The sequence below is a fragment of the Apteryx rowi genome, unplaced genomic scaffold (assembly GCF_003343035.1).
Source record: "Apteryx rowi isolate R43461 unplaced genomic scaffold, aptRow1 scaffold_2, whole genome shotgun sequence".
Lineage (NCBI taxonomy): Eukaryota > Metazoa > Chordata > Aves > Apterygiformes > Apterygidae > Apteryx > Apteryx rowi.
The window spans coordinates 5,957,391-5,977,188 of NW_020448307.1; the positions used below are offsets into that span (position 1 = coordinate 5,957,391).

A 19,798-nucleotide genomic window follows, 5' to 3' on the forward strand; every position below is an offset into this window, starting at 1 on the left:
GCGGGACCGCGGGCCGCGGAGCGGGCGCCCCCCAGCGGGGCCGCGCGGCGCGCAGGGGGCCCGGGGCACCGCGCTCCCCTGCCCCGCCGAGCGCGACCGCGGAGAGGCGTTAACCTTTTCCCGTCTGCTCCTGCTTTTTTTCTTTTTTTCTTTTTGTCATCCTGTGCTGCAACTCCTGTTTGGATCGCAAGCTCTGCCGAGGAAGAGACCGTACCCGCAAAGCGCAACGTTCTCCTACCATCCCTCTAAACACCCCGATTTTATCAGGGTAAAACGCCCCATCCGCCTCAGGGAGCCTCTCAATGAGAGGACTCACCCATAAAACGTCCTCCGATTACTTAATGCCTGCCTGGACGCTAAGCACACCCAAACCTAAAGCTGCTCTTTGCCTCTTGGCCACCGACGCTGTCGTGCTGGGAACACTTCTTCTAGGATAGGCGAGCGAAGCCGAGGACAGGGTTGCAGAAGCACTCGTTTGGGTTGGAGAAAACTACTAGGAGTGGTGTGATTATCTAATAACTGATATAGGATATGTAGCTGAACAACTGGACTTTCAAATTGTGTACATACTGCTTTCCGTAGCCGCTTTATCCAAACTGGTCATACTGCTACCAGACAGTAATGTAACTTCTTCCTTCTCACCTTCCAATGCTATGGACAGGAGGAGGAAAAAAGGAGATGATTGCAAGCAAACTCTTCCTTTCCTTCTCCTTCCCCTCCTCTTTCCACCAGCCTTCTGAGACTTCTCTTATAAGCTCTGAGATCAATTGACTTTACACAATACAATCAATTTTGGGGAAATTCCAGGATACAAAATATCTTGTCCAAGTTGCGTCTAGGTGACCTGAGCCCTTCTTGTAATGGAGGTATCTGGAAACTGTACAAGGAGAAAGCCCTCTACTAAGCCCTCTGGCACAGAACTCCTAACCCCTTTTCTGTAAGTTTAACCCGTAGCTCAACTCTTCCCCTTCCCTTCTGAAGTTCTGTATCTTGTATGCTGTTTGCACTTTTAAAGACAAAGCCTGTTTTGTTCACTTAAAAGACAGCTTTAATTTCTCCCATCATCCACGCTCAGTAAAATGTATAACTGACCTGTTGTACAAACAGATGGTGTTGGTCTGCCCGGTCAAATGATTCAGATTTACAGACCATATTTTGTTTATGGTACAATAGCCAAAATTCAAAAGTGCAGAAAAACATGCAAATAGACACTATTATTATTTACCAACAGCTACAGGTGCAGTTAATACATAGCTTGATCCAAACATGCCAATATTACAAACTACCCCAACTACATTCATGTATTAACAAGACAATGGAGCATGCGTATGTAAAAATCTTTTCCCTAGCACAGATAAAACAACTGAGAGCAGCCTGGAGAACATGAGAAATCAGACGTATCAAAGACAGACCCCCCGGCACCTGGCTGTTCCTCAGCTGCTAACAGCTCTGTGCCGCTTCACTCATGAGCCTGAGGATGTTGGACGCACGCCCCTTTCTCCCTCCAGCCTACAATTTCTTTTGTATGTAATGTAGGACCTGCAAAACTACCTGGCACCTTGCTGCAGTTGCTATATTAATCTTGGTAGTGCATTTTTTAAATTTGCTGGGAGAAAAAGTGAAAAAATTTAAACAGGCTAGCATATATTTTCTTCTTTTTGCAGCATACATCTTTTTCAGCAGGTGCAATGTATTCTAGTAACCGCATTAACAAAGGCTAAAATGCCTTCTTAAGCATAAGTACACACTTTCCACTTTCTGATTTTGATAAAACTGCTTTATAGTTACAGTTTTATAGTTATAGCAGTATATAACCTTACTTTTTTCCCCCTCTCCCTTTGATTTGCATTGCTTACACTGAATCTGTGCTTTGCCTATGAAGGTGTGGAGTGGAAAGTATTGTGAGAAGAAACAAGGGAAGGAATCACTCCTGTCCTCCTCGCTTCTACCATGGTCACTGCTGAATAGAAAGGTATCAGCCGTTACATTTTCTGTCACAGACAAAAACAGCAATGGGGTAAAACTGACATCCTAGGAAGATCAGGGTTCTGTATTATGAGACATAACCAAGCACAGTAGGTGGTACTCATTATAGAAAATAAGCTTTCAAAGCTTTGTCCCAGCTATATTCTGCCCCCAGTCAGAGAGATGCCTGGAGCCTTTTGCAACTTAAGCCTCCTTCCTACCCACACATCAGTGCAACAGGGACACAGCAACACACAAAACCTGAAAACAGGCTTCTATGGAATGCAATCAGTTGGCCGTTTCTTTCCTCAGCGATGACAAACCAGTCAGCTCTGCTGCCAAGACTGCAAGAAATGGCTAAATGTTGCACACAGGCCACTTAGAATGAACTCCACAGTGAAAGCCTCCCTTACTCCTGGCTCAGCAAGCCATCCATACTGTGTCAGATGGAAAGGGCATTACAGCAAGACCAAAAAACCTCCCCAACTTAAACATAAAAGAGCAAAAACTGCCAAAGTAGGTTAATGGGGCTTGGAAAGCAGTACCATCTTCTTCCTAACTTGATACATAGGTTCAGGACTTACAACTGAGAACCCATTCTTCACCTTACTGTATGGTGACTGATGACTGTTTCTCAGTTGCCAAGGTTGCTCAATTTATTAGTAACTACCGATCAAGCTGCACAGAAATATGCATTTGAAGACTTGAGGATTATCTTGCTGCTACTGCAATAGCAGGGCTTAAATATGCTACAACTGATTCACAGCATTTCATCGGTGAGAACAAGAGTATATGTCCTTCTCTGCATTTTTCTGCAGGGGCAGTGCAGTTCTGAAAAACCTTATCATGAAAATGCTGCACTTCAGTGAATCAAAACAATTTTGAAAAATTAAAATGTTATTTTTCAGACCTTACCAATAAATACTTACCATTGAAAGCATCAGACAAACAAGTTTCCAGGGACTCTGACTAACTGGCATTCAAAGAGCAATGCACACTGTTTAAATGTGAGAATTTGGGGACAAAGGTGACAAAAAAGCTAATTAGAATATAGATTGAATATCTTCAATCATGGTTCAGAATACTATTGCAAAGTTCTACGCAGCATGGTTAGGTAGGCTGAATCACTTACAATCCTTTTTTCTTGACTAACTTTTAAAGGAAGATAGTTAAAAACGTTTTAATTAATGTGTTTTCTGATATTGTTTAGCAAGCCCATGGTCTCATCTAAAGTTAGATGCTTAACCAGCCCTCTCTGCAAAAAGATAGGGTACAGTTTAAAAAAGAAAAAAAAACAAACTTCAAAAATGAAAATTACTTTTATTTTTCATTTTGATATCCATGATTAAGACTACAACTGTTCAACAAGATAAACATGACAGTTATACAAAACATATGTAAATATTTACAGACTTAACTGTACAAAATAATTTAAAGTTTACAAAAGTTTCATGCAATCTGTTGACTGACACAGTCTAGGTAATCTCCTTGGAGAAGCATAAAAGATCTCTGAATTTACTTCTTTAACGGTTCAAAAAAAGGATGCTGCAAGGCTTCATCAAGAGTAATTCTTTTGGCTGGATCATACTCCAACATTCTGCGAACAAGGTCAAACAGACTTTGATGATCTGTGTCTTGGCAATGCATGAACTCCTGGGGGGGAGGGGAGAGGAGGGGCCGGGGGGGAAAAAAGTAATTTAGAGAGATCTTTCAGAACTGCAAATTTAACTGAGAATAATAATGAAAATGTTCTCCCCTACCTTTAAAGGCTTACAGCGTCTCCTAACATATCGACCTGCAGAACTGTGCTCATCCCAGTCCAACTGGTCATGATGAAAATAGTGCTTTCTGCATGACAAGAGAAATAATTTAAAAATAGCGTCAGTATTTGAACTGGGTGGGTGTTTTTCTAAGACGTTCTGAAGAATCATAAGTGTTCTTAAACATCCCTCTGCATGTGAGATCTAACTTCTCTTTTGCTAACTTTTATTCAGAGAAACCTGTTGCTTTTATATTACCATTGTCGCACTATTTACAAAACAGATCCTTCAGTACTCCAATCAACAAAGAAGCCATTTAAAAATATATTTTCAAATTATTAACATTTAAAGAGATGGATTCTTTACAAAGGTGTTCCAAGAGAACAACTTGGCCTCATCTACTAGTAACAAAAGACAGAATGTCAGTCTACTGGCTTTTAAAGTATTTCTTATAATACCTGCAGAGTTTAAAAAAATGATTTGCAACTATGTAACAAAATCAGATATTCCCAAATGTCTTTAAGAAGAATATAGCAAATACATGAAAATACCAGTGCAATTAAAGTTCTAACAAATCCACAACTTGGCATCACATTAACTCTGCTACGTAAGTAGTGTTTTTCAATACTAGCTCATCCTATTCCAAGCATAGCTATCTAACTCTCCCGTTGTTTCTCAAAAAAGCATTAAGAATCTGTTGCAGTTAACTGTGGCCAACTCTAAATGCATTACCCAATCCAGAATTATTAGAACTTATGCTTTACTATAACTTGAGTTACAGGATTACCCAGATCAGCTGGCAACAAGACAACTTATTTCAGAAAGAGAATGGGCCATTAAATCTTGCATGCTCTGGATTTGGGGCATTTGGGGGTTAGGGAAGAATGCTGTGCTGATTGCTTCTCCTTACATTGCAAGTGGGAAACTTTTGCTGCATGTATTATCTTTGAGGAAAAGAAACAGATCACTGCAGCCCATGGGGGGGGGGGGGATATGAAGGAACGGTGGAAGAGGCTGGGAGCTGTACTAGTAAGAGCAGGGCCCTCTTCTTCCTCTCACTATAAATCTTCTGATGACAATAGGTTGTTTATTCCCGCAGTTTAGGGAACGAGAGATATCTACTGCTGTTCTGGTGACCATACAGACTCAGCTTTACACGAGCATGTTCATATTCAGTTACTGTTCAGGAAGCTGACTTTTGGCTGCTGCTAACTCAAACTACAACCAAAGATAGAGGACTCTCTTCGACTATTTATTTCAGCTAAATCTAACATAATTTCTTGCAACAGACTAACAGGTAATTGCAAAGCCTCGAAGTCCATTTGTTGACTTTTAGCAGCTCACAACGAACAACAGAAACTTTAAAGTTCCTCAAATCACTCTTTTATAATAGGAAAAATATTAGGCAACCTATTCTTCCTATAATGGGCTTACCTGGATTTCTTGATCATGTGAGCTGGCAGAGGCCCTAATATTCTTTCCATCATTGCCAAATGTTCTTTACTATCATGCGTCTGTTGGGAAAAAAGCAATGCACTTTTCACATTTTTCTACTCTCAGCCACTTGGTAACAACCCTATTTACAAATGAGATGTTCTCCAGAGCATCACCACAGTGTCATTATACATTACCACATTAAATTATTAAAAACAGACCATGCAATGCAGCTTGTTATACTATACTTTCCATGGTTACGATGGCCCCTGCAAAGCAGAGTTTATAAACCAAGTTTTACACATGCATATTTTATTATTCTAATTTGAAGAGCATCTTCAAACTCTAGACAGGCTTCATTGTTCAAAAAGCTAAAACAGATGATCTTGAGTAGTCTGAAGTAGATGTATAAGACATCACATTTTCATATATGAGTGCTGTCTACAACCTCTTCTATATAATACTTAAAGCTCTCTAAAGTTATGCCTTTTGCACTAACAGTCAAGTAGATGTCATTAAAAGATAAAAGTCTGTAACAAAAAGGTTCAATTCAGCTTTATGCACATACCTGAAATACTGTAAATCCCAAATAATACTCAATTAGAATACAACCAATACTCCAAACATCGCAAGGTTGTGACCATCCCAGTGCTGTAAAACATGCAAAGAGTATGTTTTACTTTTTAATACATTCTGAACACAAGTAATCCACAAAAGATATGGCAAGTTTCCATCCATTTACTGATATGTGTTTTTCCCTGCACACCTCTCCCCAAAACTTGAAAAATATAAGGGAATGTGTTTGGACTTTTGTTTTTAAAATACTTCTTTTATTGTAAAATACAGGGAAAAAGTTGGTTTACTCTCAAGAAATTTAACAACGTTATCTGTGAGAGATAGTAGCTGAGAAATTAGAATCATGTGCAACTACTCCAGTTTATGAAACAGGAAGACATCTGAATGAGTTGTAATTAACTGTCAGAAGGTTTTAAAGTCTTTACTCACCTAAAATAACCTCAGGAGCTCTATAATGTCTTGTAGACACTAATGTGCTGTGATGTTCATCATCAAAAGTTGCACTTCCAAAATCAACGACTTTGATATCTGTGTTTTTTAAAGTGCGTTCATCCCGCTTCTGTAAGAGAATCCAAATGCTCTTTGTTAATATTTTTAAACGCATGCTCAGGTAAAAGCTATTCATCACATTATCAGTTTAAAATATCTTCAAAATACCAGTTCACATAGTCATGTTAAAAATCAAACCCACATAAAAAAACCCTACTCCTTCCCAATACATTAATCCCCATTCAGTCCATTCTTTAAGAAAAAGGAGGAGCTAATAACAAGGCAATTTAATCTGAACATTTAGAAATAGCCGAATATCTAAAGACTCTGCCCACAGTAACAGAACTCTTCTTCTCTTTTGTTAATATTAACTCAACTTCAGAATTAGCGATCTCTGCCTGGATTTTGGCTATTCACTGGTACGTACAATCATTTATACCATTTTAGTCCTAGAATAAAAAAACAAAGAAGAATCTTATGCATAAGTTAAAGGCAGTGAAGTCGACACTGCTCTTCTGTTTCCAGGAAGTTTTTATACTTTGAAAAAAGAGCAGCAATATAAAAAGAAATCTGTATTTCTCCTAGTTCTAGAAGTGATTTGTGCAGACAAGTACTCATCCTAACATTGTGTTCTAGGGTTTTCTTAGATTTAAGAAGATGCTGCTGCTCAACAATGTTCCTATTCCAGGCCTGTGCCAATTATAACACTGCCCAGCAATCAACATTACACATTGATGACAAAAACCCAGCAAGGACACTCGTCTTTGCCACCAAGCCAAAAACTGCCAAACTGACAGGCACTTCAGACTTCCTTAGAAACACGGTAATTGGATATGAAGTAAGATCTGTCATCCTTCCCAAAACAAAAAGATTCTTTTAAGAAAGGGATTGAAAGAGCTTCTTTAAGAAATACGAAACAAGAAAAAGCTGGCTAAATTCAAAGCTGTTAACACAAAGTCCCCTAAGAATGCTGAATTTCATTAAACAGCAAAGGCCTTAGCTGTTATCAGACGAAACAGTTTAGTTTGAATCAGAGCAACATTACCAGCTTAGCAGAAAACTAGTGCATCTCAAAGAGCACAAAGGATCTAAAAAAACATAACCCCATTTATCATTTGACTTTTCACACGTGGCAAAATTTTTTTTTTTTAAGTTCAAATGAAGACAAAAAATGTCCAAAGAGGGTTGGAAAGAAAAATGCAAACTTACCATTTTAGCATTGTACTTCACTATGTAATCAGACTCCACAAACAAGATATTTTCCGGCTTTAAATCTGTATGAGTGAGTTTATTATGGTGTAAAACTACGAGGAAAAAAAAACAGCAATTCATAAATAATTGATTAATTTCCTTAAAAAAAAAAGGAACATACTTGATAAAAGCACTGAGAATTACTTACAATTTATAGACTGGCAAATTTGATAAGCCATATTTCTAATGTCATTAATATGAAATGGCAGAAAGCTGTTTTCCTTAATAAAATCATAAGTACTAAGTCCCAGCAGCTCAAAAACAATGCAAACATGGCCATGATGATCAAACCATTCCAGCATCTGGACACAGCGGCTTAAAAATAAAAATAGTACATATAAATACATGAAAATTCAACCTGTTGAATAATTATTTTTTGCCAAAAGCTTAGTATGTTGACTGTTCTACTTTTATACTTACAAAGTGCTGCTTGGGTCCATGGTGTTTAAGTGTTCCAATACCTGTATTTCTGAACGGGCTGCTTCCCGGTATCTACCAACATTTTTCACAATTTTAACTGCTACATGCATTCCTCTCCTTTAAAATAAAGTAAAACACCACAGACTGTATCATTTTCTTGTCAAGTATCTACAGTTCCAAAGTATCCTGATTTTAATAAAAGGAACACAAGAAAAAATAGATAGTAGAGAATCACAAGTTTTATTTAGGGAATTTGACTTAATCCCATTTTAAAGGAAGGATCAGTATTACATGTTTTGGGGTTTTTGTTTTTGTTTTTTAATTCTGGTTAAGATCAAATACCCCATCATATATTCTATGTTAACTACCTCTCAGGCAGTCTTCTTATGTCATCTAAGAAAGAATAAACATCAGGAATCCATCTGCAAGATGATTCTAAAAAACTATCAGAGTTCTCATTCAAGAAAAGTACTGCAAAAATTTTGACAACTTTTCTGCAACTTCCTGGCTTTGTTCTGGCTCTTATTTCTCCAATGGAATCAGTGGAAATAATTAAATAATTTCAGAAGTTTAGAGTTTGAGTATTTCATACTAGTGAAAACTAACGGACCTGCACTTAGTATGTTTTATAACATACTAAGTGCAAGGAAATGAAACTTCGAATGGAACACACATACACATAGCTCATCCTGCCACATTCACTTGTGGACAATTAAAATTTGTCTCTGCAAAACTGTTTAGATTCTAATGACTTAAGAATCATGTCTGCCTTCAGGACATGATCTCAAGCTCCTGAACAGACCTAACTAGTGAAATGACAGAACGAACACACCAAAGGCAGAGGGAAAAAATAAACTACAACCATGTCACAGAACTGCAGATACAAAACATATGGTTAAAATGACTTTAATCTGCAGTTTTGCTGTTTAAGTGTCCTTGTATACACAGATGTGGTGGAAATATGTTCATTTTTCTCCCCTACACCAAACAAGCCATCACATTAAAGTCACCACTCCATCAAAAAGGCATAACTGGATTACCGTGCATTCAGAAAAGGTTGAAAGGATAAATCTGATTATGGAGACTAAGGAAAGAAGTTTACAGCTCAACCAGTTCCAAGCAGTTGCTTTAACGAAGAACCAAGATTACTTTCTCAGTATCTCACTGCGTCATCTTCTAGAAGTCAGTCTCTTAATTCAATTCTGTATTCTTTACATACCTTCAGATTTTCTAGTTACAGCAACAGTAGTTGTAGAAGCAACAGAAAAAGCGGACTGATACATCAGAAAGGAACACATAATTCTCCCCCTTTATATAAGGGCAGATGAAATCCATTTGGCAATTACTAGTTTGTATCATGAGGTTATACAGCTTTATAGAAAAAAAATATGTATTTATAAAATGGGTTATTTTTGAAAGAAAACTCTTTTTAAGCAGATGTTTCCCAAGACAAATGTGGCTGGAGGAAGTTTACTCCGGTAAGGACAGATTCTTAAAAACTCAGAGAAAAACAAAATAAAAATATTTCTCTATAAAGCATCTTGTATAAAGTCAGTACTATGCAAGGGCCTTTCTCAGAGCAATACAAGAAACAAAATATTTATAATATTGAAAGATATGACTGAAGAACCTTAAAAATCATCAGGGAGTCTCACAAACAGATGTGATATCTGAAACTCCTTAAAAATGCTCATCTAGAAGTAAGCTTACAAGGTAGCTCTCATATCTAAAAACCACTTCTTTCTTAAATATATTTTAACATTTCATTTGACCTCAACTTACTATCAAAGAAAAATTTCTCAGCTAAATGAAGTGCATTTTGTCATGACATGCACTTAAAAAGGTAATTGATACTTACATATCATGATCTATGCACTCCACTACTTTTCCAAAAGCTCCTTCTCCTAAAGTTGCAACAATTTCATCTAAAAAGAACAAACATAAGTCAGAATTATATAACTACTCAAACAAGAATAAGTAATATTAATGTAGATTTAAAAATGTGCCATTACAAAAACATAATTACTTTAAATCTCAGCATTTGAATGTGTTATTTTATTGGACAGGTGTCATGAAAACAGTTAGCTACAAAACTATCTCTTGTTCTAATCTCAAGACTCAAGTTCATTTACTATTTGGAACTTTTTGAACACAGTATTTAAATTCTACAGAAAAGAAGATATGCAAAAAAACAAAAAAGCACAAAAAAACAAAACAAAAAGAGCAATGAAGATTTCTTTAGCCCCCCTCCTCTGACATACTATTCTAAACAGATTTTTTGCTGAAAAGTTTTTAAAAAGTGTTGAAAAGTGTTCTATACATCTTGCTCTTAGAACGTCTCCACTTTCACAGATCAGGTGACCCTCCTCATCATCCTCTACACTCCTGGATCTTTTCCTTCGGTGACTCTTCTGGAATCGGCACCAAGATCGTCCAGCCAATCAATATATCAGAGTGAATTCAGGGCAGAATACGCAATTCATTCAGCGGGGAGATATTCAGGCATTCAGTTACGCACCAGGCCACGAACAGTTGGCAGGAGCAATTTCAAATTCAGTCCCCAGAAATTCACAGGGCACAGTTTATGTTACAGAAGAAAAACATGGCAAGGAACAGATTTTCAGATAAATACTTAAAGTGATAAGGCAACAGAAAAAAACAACACAATTTTGTCTCTCAAACAGTGGCTTAATTGAAGACAGATTAAGACTGCAAAGTCACTACTTTTAATACTTTGCTATCAAATAGCAAAAAACAATATTTATTTATATATCTAAGCTTACAGTCAGGTGAAATGCTTATATTTTTTAAATATATACTTTTTGTCATCTAAATATAAAAAACTATCAAGCAATTTTACTTTCCTCATGTTTAGAGAAACGAGACAAGAAAAATTACTCTAAAGTCCTTGATCTGCAATGTATAATCTAATACAACATTCTGTTTCTATTGCAGAAAGAGTGACATAAAACACCTGGAGTTGAAGATTTATCAGTGGGCATGAAGCCAATAATGAAAAATTCAGACAGCATGCCTCGAAAGAGGGCAGACAGCAAGCTTATCCCATCCTTAGTAAGACATTAGCTGCCATTAGTAAGGCACATGGCTTAAAAGCTGGAATCAGGCGTAGAACTGTGCAGCTTGTTCTTATCAATTTACAGACATGCATGTTTCATACTGCCAATTAAGTACACATTAAAAAGGCACATTACTTCAAACATTTTTTAGTAACGGCATGGATGGCATCTCACAGTCTACCTGAAAAACAGACATTTCACTACGCTGTAAAACTAAAGTGATAACTGCATTGTGAAACAGTCACCTGTCTTCATTTTTGAAATACATCTTTCAGGAGAATGCCAGTGATATAATTATGGGCCACCGACATTCCCAGGGTGCAATAAGTACTGATGATAAACCCCCCAACACTGATCCAAAGTCTCAACTAAGAACATATTCATATGCTCACAAATGGATTCAACTACAAATCCTTTATTAATAAATTTCCCCAAAGTACTGTGATCAGGACTTGAAGTTCTAGCACTCACTTAAGAAGTCTATTACCACTAATTCATTAATAATAAAGTTAAAAATTACTCATACCGAATGTGATTGGTGACTGGAGCAATGATGTCTCTTATGCTTCCTTTTATGACTACTTTTCCTGCTCCGACCAGAGGATTTGCTATAGTGATGATGGTGACTCTTTTCATAGTCTCTGTGATAATGCCTGTGGTCATATACTTCACAGAAGTCATTTCTGTATTCCTCAACATATCTCCGGTCATGATGGTCTCTTTCATTTATGGCTCTATCGTCCAAATAATGACTGCAAATATATTTTAAGTGAATGTTCTCCACTTTAAAAACTTGAGGTTCCAACAAGATAAGTGACTTGAGCTGAGTTACTGAGTTATATAGTATCTGTCTTTACATCAAGAATGTTTTGTAACTGACTCCCTCCCCAAAAGTGGAGCTTCTCATGTTACTTTATTAGGAAGCTAATGAGATTGTCAGTCTCAAATACATAGCCATCCACATGAACAATACATAATCCATCCACAGTTTGCACAAAAAATAGAAATTCAGGCTCAAAATGGAGAAATACTTCCTAGAACATACTGAACAAGTCAATCACAATTTCTAAAGAAGTCACAGGATAAAGTGCTCTCAATACAGCAATAATCCCCTTCTATTCTTTCAAAGCTCACAGCATTAACAAAAGGAAAAAAAAAAAAAAACACCACCAACATCCAGAGAGCCTGAGAGAAGTTAACATTGTTCTTAATGCTCTGCATTAAACACAGTAAAAAACAGAGAGAGTATCTGGATCAAGGATCTTTTGCCCAGAAAAAAACCCTTAAGAAAGCTGCAGAGGCAAAAAGCCTCCATATTGCTGCACACCTACCCTGTCCAGCATTTTATAAGCATGAATATGAACTCTTAAAAGAATTCCACAGGATCCTCTTCTCAAGGGAAAAACATAGAAAAACACATCCTTCCAGGGAAAGCAGTGTGGGAGAAAAAGCAAATCATCTCCAAATTAATAAGAGAAATCTAATTCATACTTACCATTGTATTAAATGATTAAACAAACCTTCTCTTCCCCTCCTTTTGCTCAATTTAAGAAAAATAGGTGAAAATGCGTATTTTTTACTTGAAATTTAATACTGAACGTATTCAACACCAGTATGTAACTGACAACAATGACAACATTTACAGTTTCTATTAAAGCATTTCAATTTAATGGCTTACATACTGTGTCAACAAAACCAACTACCTCTTAAGCTTGTCTTAAGTGAGCCAAACCTCAAGGAATTACCAACTTTGGGCACTTAAAAATTGTTTTTCTGAAAATGTATTTATTTTAAACATAGTTAGAAGTATTATTGCTACTCAATTCAGACTCTTATACCTTTCTGAAAAGTGATGTGGTTTATAGTGCTTGCTTTCTTGTCCACTGCTGTGGGACCTTTTCCTGCGTTTATGGCTGCTACTGTGCTTGCTCTGATCCCAGCTCTTTCTATCATCCCATTCAGGACAATGAGTTCGTTTAGAATGCCGCATCTGTTATTAGGAAAAAAAAAAAAAAGAGAGAGAGAGAGCAAGAGAAAGAAAAGCATTACACTGCACTTGTAGCTGTGAGTCAAATATTATAGTTTGGTTAAATATGACAAAACTAGAAAATAGTTCTTTTTCCCCTGCTTCCCCCCCTCTATTTTTTTTTTTGTCTTGGGCAAGTAGACATAGCTTTCTCATCCTAACACAGTAACATTTTAATCTTGATTTGCATTTTGTAACATAGGCTAACTCATCTTCACTTAATAGCTTCCAACATGTAATTAAAGTCTATTTTAAATAAACATTTAAGTGACTAACCAGATTTCAACAGAAAACTGATGGAGAGAGACCTTAACCTTCAAACATTACCTCCAAAAGAATCTAAAGATTTAGTCCTTCATACTATATCGTACATAAATTACTACATGAAAGTCATATATCCTCAATCAGCCTAAAACTTAAGTGCTCACACAAATTTATATACATATCACTGCTAAACAGCCAGATTTTTTTAAATTATGTCAACAATCACAAAATGAACCCTGAAAAATTAATACACAACTCCACAATATGATGAGCCAACTTGCAGATTTTGAACCCTATTAGCATGCAAATATCTGAGTATTTTACAATTCAGCTGATTTGCCAGAGACAAAACCCACCAGCTTCTGTTGCTGGATGCTATATGCAGGAATTCTGAGTTCAAACGGGTACATGCATAACTGAAAAACAAGGAAAGTAAAGCATAGCTGTAGAATTAAGAGTAGTTCAAAACCCATCATATACTTTTACTCTTCTTAAACAGAGATATTAAAAAATAAGCTTACATATCTATTTCAGTACATTGTTTCTGAAGAACGAGCAAAAACTAGACAAGACAAAGCTTCCACAGTAATCACTGACATCAAGAAGAGAAGTTTAGGAGCAGACAGCACTAAGAATTAGTGGTATTTCAGTCTGTAAATTGACACACAACATCACTGATTACCTCTACACCAGCTGGAGGCATTAACAAGCAAAGTTTTACAACATGTAAATGGCAAATACTTTGACAAAAGAAGTTTTCAGACACTTCTGTAAAGTTTGTGGCAAACTAGTAGTTAAAAAAAAAAAAAAAAACACTGTACCAACTCCCTTTCCAGAAATCTGTTTTCAAAATACAAACACTACGCAAAAATAGTGACTGGTATGCCCTTTGAATCGATCAGGATCCAGGTCTCACAAAGATCTTACTTCTTATACATTACTAAGAAATGAAAACACTCATATATCTAAGGACAAACAAAAATGCCCAAAGAATCAAAACTAAGAACAGTTAGCATTTATTTACATGCCTGCATTTCTTATCTTCTCTTTTTCCCCAACTCCAAAGCCATTTTTCTCTATTTTCAACCTATGTAACTCAAATTATGAAACACACTCAGGTTTCAGTCATTCTTCCTCTGGGATGAAGGTGGGGGGGGGTGTTGTTTTTGTTTTTGGGGGGGGGTTTTGCTATTCAGTTATAGGTGAATTGAGAATTTTAATTATGACTCCATTTTCTCCCTGTTTGGCTACACAACAGACTGTGATTAGGCTCTACAATGAACATATATCTAAATAAATCCACCATTAAAGTGTTCTTGGGGGGGAGGGCAGGTGTACTTGACACAGAAAACTTGAGCAAGGTTTAGTTGAAGACTATTGCTGCTTAGCTATGCTGAAGTCCATATGGAGATACTAGAATTTAGACAGAAGATGGAAGCTCTGTCCCTAAAGGAACCAATTAAAAGCAAACAAGCAGGTTATTTCTAGACTCAGTCTGCGCAAGGCCCAAACTGGCCATAAACCATTTTACAGGAGGCGCCACCTTAAGATTTTTGACTGTTACGCACTCCCTTTAAATTCATGCACTGAAGCACTTCAGCTCCACTTACGTAACCGGCAGCTGACATGAACATATGCATTCCTATAGAGCGTGGGGTCCTAACCCCTATCACAGGGTGTTTTCACTCCCCCGTTCTGCCATAAGGATTCTCAAGCGGGGGCCAGGGGCCTTTTCTAAAGGATCAGTACACAGAGCACTTGGAAAAGGCCACAAATGTCTTGCCATGATCTGCCTACACGGCAATTTCTAGATCTCCTCGAAAACTTGGCAGGCTGTACGACTTGGAGAAGGCCAAAAGCCATTATTCAGTTCAGATGGCCAAAGTCCACAGGGCTGTTCCGCCCCGACCTCAGCGTTTATGGAGCAGATCTGCAGGTGCAGATCTAACAGAAGACATCCGCTGCCCCAACCCAGGGCCGCGAAGCCCCCTTCCCCGCCGGTTTTCCCTGTGGGCGGCCTCAGGAACCAGCAGGGGGGGAGGGACTCGGCTTCGTCGCCCCCTGGGCAGGCGCCAGACAACTCCGCGCAGGCCGGGCTGAATAACCGAGCCGCGCGGCCTCCACCCCCAAAAACGCCTACCGCCCACCGGGCCCCAGCTCGGCCTGCCCGGCCCCCACGGGCGGCTCCCCAGCGGCCCTCCCCGTCACAGGAAAGCCTCCCCGCCGAACACTGTAGTGAAGATCCCTCCTCGCACCTTAACCCCTCCGCAGTCAACCCCCCCGCAGGGCTCTTCTCCCTGCCCGGGCCGCGGAGGCGGCTCCAGCAACCCCTGGTCAGCCCAAGCTTTGCTCCCCCTCGGCTTCTCCCTCTGCTTCAGCCCCCTGAAAACGCAAGGGAGAGAGGAGGGGGGAGGTAAAAGGGGAAAAAGAAAAGAGCCCAAGGAGGAAGACCGCCTCTGTCACTCACTTACAGCTGAGAAAAAAGGCGAGCGAGCCTGTGTCCACCCTGCGCACACAAACAAAATGGCGGCCGCTACTCAGCGCTGAGGAACCTCTTCCTCCCTCCCTCCCTCTCCTGGCCGTCGTGCGAAGTGACGTCACACACACGGCGCGGCCGCGGAACGGGGGAGGGGGCGGCCGGAGACCGCCCCCTAGCGGCGGTTGGCCGGGGCTGAGAGGAGAAAGCCGTAGCCCCGCCCCTTAGGGGAGGAGCAGGAAGTTCTCCAGCCCCGCCCCCTCCGTGAGAGCGGGAAAGCCGCGAGGGGGGCGGGGCCCGCCTGAGGGAGGAGGGGCCCGCCCGGTGGCGGTGGGAGGCGGGGGGGAGGGGTGGTGCTGCGCAATGGCGCCGCCTGCCGCAGCCCGTGCGGCTCCCACCCTCTGCCCACCGGCCCCCGCAGGCCTCGGGGGAGCCTCCCGCGGGCCCCCCCCGGGGGGAGGCGCTTTGGAGGGGCGGCCCTGTGGGCTGAGGCCCCCAAGTGGGGCTGGGGTTCAAGCAGCGGGTCCTGGGTTGAGCGCGGAGGGCCGAGTGACCACCATCGCCACACGCCTCCCTCTGCGGCCGGGCCCACTTTAGAAGTCGCACCGTCAATTAATTCCTCCTAATAGACTCGACAAACGTTGCATTTAAGCAATCTGGTGTCCAGATTGATTGATGCCACTATTAAACCAGGCTTCATGCTCACACTTAAGCTTTAAGAGTAGCTAACAGGTCAGTCCCGGGGGAGTCCTTCCGACGCGGTGCTAACAGGCTCTGCAGCGAAATCTAATGACATTGATTTTCTGTCCAAGTCAGCGAGTCGCAACCGCCCCATCCATCCTCCCTGAGTAATTGAGCTGACCGCTGAAAAGAAACTACGTGCGTTCCCGACTGGAAGTGAATCGATGTCTCCCCGCCTTGGGGACCGACGGCCGGGAGCCCGTCCGACCCCTCGCAGCGGAGCCACGCGCTGGATCGGGCTGGGGGAGCGCAGCGGCTCGCCGTCGGTACGCTGGGCTGATGATGCCTTTTCTAATTGGTACCCAGAGCATTTTCCATCGTGAGTCAAGTTCAGTAATGTGCCCCCGACAGAGACAAATATTTGCTTGCTCGGGGAAAAGCAAAACCTTGGTGTCACAGGTCTGAATTAATGCAGTTCTGTACAGTGGAGGAATATTGTTGCTAGATGAGTTAGTAAGCATTTAAACACTGAATTTAATAAGCCCAAATAGCTTTTCTTTTAAGCAAAAAAAAAAAAAAAAAGACGAAGGGGGGGAACTGGAACTGAAATGCAGTCTTCAAATCTATTAACTCACAGTGTCGTATCCAGGGAAGTTAACAAACCTCTGAAGATTAGCGGATAAATTGAAAATATCCTAACCCTGGGCCTCTTTTCCATAATAATTAAAAAAAAATTACTTGATACAGCAAGATTTGGCAACTGCAGCAGATACCAGATTATCTAAGGTATAGTCTGCTTTTTATTGAACAAATGGTGGTGCTTTTTTCAATGTCAGTCCCTCAAAGTATTAGCAAATAGTACTTTTTTTAAAAAAAGACATGTTTTGTCATTTTAAATTTTTCATTCAAATTTGTTTGCCAGTGGGTTTAAGATAAGCGTTTAAATCTGGATTGCACTAGAGTGAAAATCCTGTTTCTCTTCCTGTTTTTTTTTTTTTTTTAAGAAGAGAAATGACGGGTGTAGAGCGTTGGCGGCTGTTTGTTGCCACATACTTAAAAAAAAAATTTTTTTTGCCTCATGGTCCTTGACATAGACCAAAGCTGTCAATGGTAAATATGGCATTGATGCCAGTGGTTTACTGTTTCTCCTTTAGCATGGAAATGACTGGTTATTATTTGTAAAGATAGCAATAACATCTGCAATGTGTTAAGAGTTTTTCCCACAATCCAGCGACAGAGCCCCTGCATGAGGAATTCTCTCAGAACTCAACCAGCAGAAGAAAGATAAAGAGGGATAAAATGATATAAACAGAGAGAGCGAGCAAGAGCGCATGCATACATAAACTGATGCTGAAGAGAATATGAAAAAATAGCTGTAACTTGAAGCAGGAAAATTTTGATGCCAGGGTCTCTTGGGTCTCTCAAGTCTGCTCTCAGGAAGAAGGATCTTCAGACTGGGATAGGAGGGGTGAAAATAACTATTTTTCCTTATGAAAATGCGATGTGTGTAAGCTAGCAAAGATTTATCATTTTCAGTCAGAGGTTTTCAGCTGAATCAATGACAATTGAAAGAGGAATAAATCTACCTGAAGTTAAGAATAATTAGCTGTTCATTCTGAACCTCTTTGAAAAAAGAAAGGTGGTATATAAAGGTTGTACCTTCTTCACATCAAACATACATAAAGTAAATGGAAGAAATTTCACCCTGAAGCAGAAATCTGACAACATATTTTATAGAAAGTATCCTGTGCAGACAAATTAGAAATATTGCTCTATGTGTGCTGAATAGAATCCAGTGCTTTCCAAAATACCTCTATAGACATTAAAAAGAATAGCAGTATTAAAAGCAGTTAATTTTCCTTTCTGTTCAGAAGGTGGCAGTGGAGACCCAGTAGTAGAGAGCTCTGAGGGCTGCAGGAATTTAGGTGGTATCTCTGAAAAGGATAAAATCTGGAGAAATTCACTGGACATGATTGGGTTATGCAGCAAACAAAGCAACAGCCCCTCCAGAAATGCCCATTTTTGAGATGAGAATGATCTCACAGTAAAGAATTAAATTAGGGGAATTCTAATCTTTACAAAACTGGGAAGGAAACTCATTTGAATGTAATTATAGCTATTTCTGTTGTCAATCCTTACGGTATTTACTTTTGTTTATATCAGGTGTTTCCTTGTTTAATTAGACTGTGTAACACCAAATGTATGCACAACTTGAAGAAGGAATAACACAAAATGCAACCATGTTTTAGACTGCTTTGAAGGAGTAGGGTAAAGTAGAAGACTTTAAAATTCAGTGCAATTATCCTGGTAGGATACATTTGTGCATTTATGAAAAGCTAAGTTCAAAACATTTGCTTCAGAGTGCAGTTTTGTATGGTTCCTCCTTTGAGTGCTTTACAACATTAGGTGATGCATCCTCACAGCAGTTACTCAGGAGAAGTAAAGCTCATTTAGTTTTCCCATTGTTCAGATACAAAATTTAAAGCAAGGCTTGTCTGCCTTGCCCAAAGCCTCAGAAAAGACTCAACACCAGAGCCAAAAATTCCTGGCTTTGAGTACTTCCAGTACTGTGCTTGCTTTCTTTTAATTAAAGATGTATTGGTTTTGTTTTTTCTTCCCTCTGGTTAGTGTCAGAGGCTGGTTGATTAGTAGTTGTGCTTTGCCTTTGTTTGTTTCTGAATTTCTGCAGCTCCATGGTTTGGTTCCTATACTGATGGAGAGAATTCGCAGATCATTGCAAGGCTCATGCTCTGCTAGAACTTCAGTTTTGCTCACTCCCTGCTTGAGGCACAGCAGAGTCTTCTGAGGAATGAAATGCTTTAGCCTAATAAAGTTCTGGAGGCTTGTCAGAGGGAAGCCTGAGTGAGCTGTAATAGCCTACATTTTACGGGAATTCAGCCCGATGACTTAACAGTCCCTTTTGGCAACAGCTCTGACACCATGAATAAGAACACTGTACTGAAAAAATAGGTTGCACATTAAAGTTTTGCAGGCTTTGGAGTCAGTGCTACTACTTACACAGACCAAAATTATTCACTTGTTTGAGAGCAGACAGAACGAGGCTGTGCTGAGTAAAAGTAACACACTTAGAGAAGCAATGTAGTGCAGGTACCTATGCCTTATATGAAGGAAACCCAACCACTTACACGTGCACAAGAACTTCACCTCTGAGCCTCTTTTTTCTTTATTTATATTTTAAGCTATCTGAAGCATGGATGTCTCTTAATATACATGCTTGCTGAAATGGGTCCCTCATCTCGGGCAAAGCCCTCAGATTACTGCAATACAAATAATAAAAGAACAAATTTAAACACTGGTTGTACCATGCAGTTTTATAGAAAAAGACTAAAAATCTCCAGGCCTGTGTCAGCTTTCTTTC

General features: G+C 39.6%; 2 protein-coding genes across 6 annotated transcripts in view; both read right to left on the reverse strand.

Moving 5' to 3' along the window:
• COL23A1 (collagen type XXIII alpha 1 chain) overlaps positions 1-320 on the reverse strand; it is a 189,709-nt gene extending 189,389 nt beyond the window's left edge. The window contains exon 1 of the mRNA XM_026063540.1: positions 317-320. Coding sequence (XP_025919325.1) covers positions 317-320 — 4 coding nt within the window. The remainder of the gene's footprint in view (positions 1-316) is intronic.
• Positions 321-3,265: 2,945 nt separating this feature from the next.
• On the reverse strand, positions 3,266-15,838 carry CLK4 (CDC like kinase 4). 5 transcript variants are annotated; one of them, XM_026063189.1, is made up of 14 exons: positions 15,734-15,838; positions 13,619-13,678; positions 12,811-12,962; positions 11,499-11,724; positions 10,216-10,306; positions 9,754-9,820; positions 7,896-8,012; positions 7,624-7,790; positions 7,434-7,528; positions 6,165-6,294; positions 5,728-5,810; positions 5,160-5,239; positions 3,726-3,813; positions 3,266-3,618 (listed from the first exon to the last, which is right to left on the reverse strand). In XM_026063189.1, the coding sequence occupies exons 2-14, from the start codon at positions 13,670-13,672 to the stop codon at positions 3,481-3,483; spliced, it is 1,488 nt and encodes a 495-aa protein (XP_025918974.1). In that variant the 5' UTR covers positions 13,673-13,678; positions 15,734-15,838; the 3' UTR covers positions 3,266-3,480. The 5 variants fall into 5 exon arrangements, with proteins under 5 accessions (XP_025918974.1, XP_025918975.1, XP_025918976.1 ...); XM_026063190.1 differs by having other exon boundaries at positions 15,730-15,822; XM_026063191.1 differs by lacking the exon at positions 13,619-13,678 and having other exon boundaries at positions 15,734-15,834.
• Positions 15,839-19,798: the final 3,960 nt, after the last annotated feature.

What these genes read in the sequence shown, in the direction of transcription:
- CLK4 (XM_026063189.1), bottom strand. Translation starts at nt 13,672, where the DNA reads ATGTACCCGTTTGAACTCAGAATTCCTGCATATAGCATCCAGCAACAG. An exon ending in CCACATCACTTTTCAGAAAG is followed by an intron (nt 11,725 to 12,810) that starts GTATAAGAGTCT and finishes ATATATTTGCAG; the next exon opens with TCATTATTTGGACGATAGAG. An exon ending in GACGCTGTAAGCCTTTAAAG is followed by an intron (nt 3,619 to 3,725) that starts GTAGGGGAGAAC and finishes CCTCCCCCCCAG; the next exon opens with GAGTTCATGCATTGCCAAGA.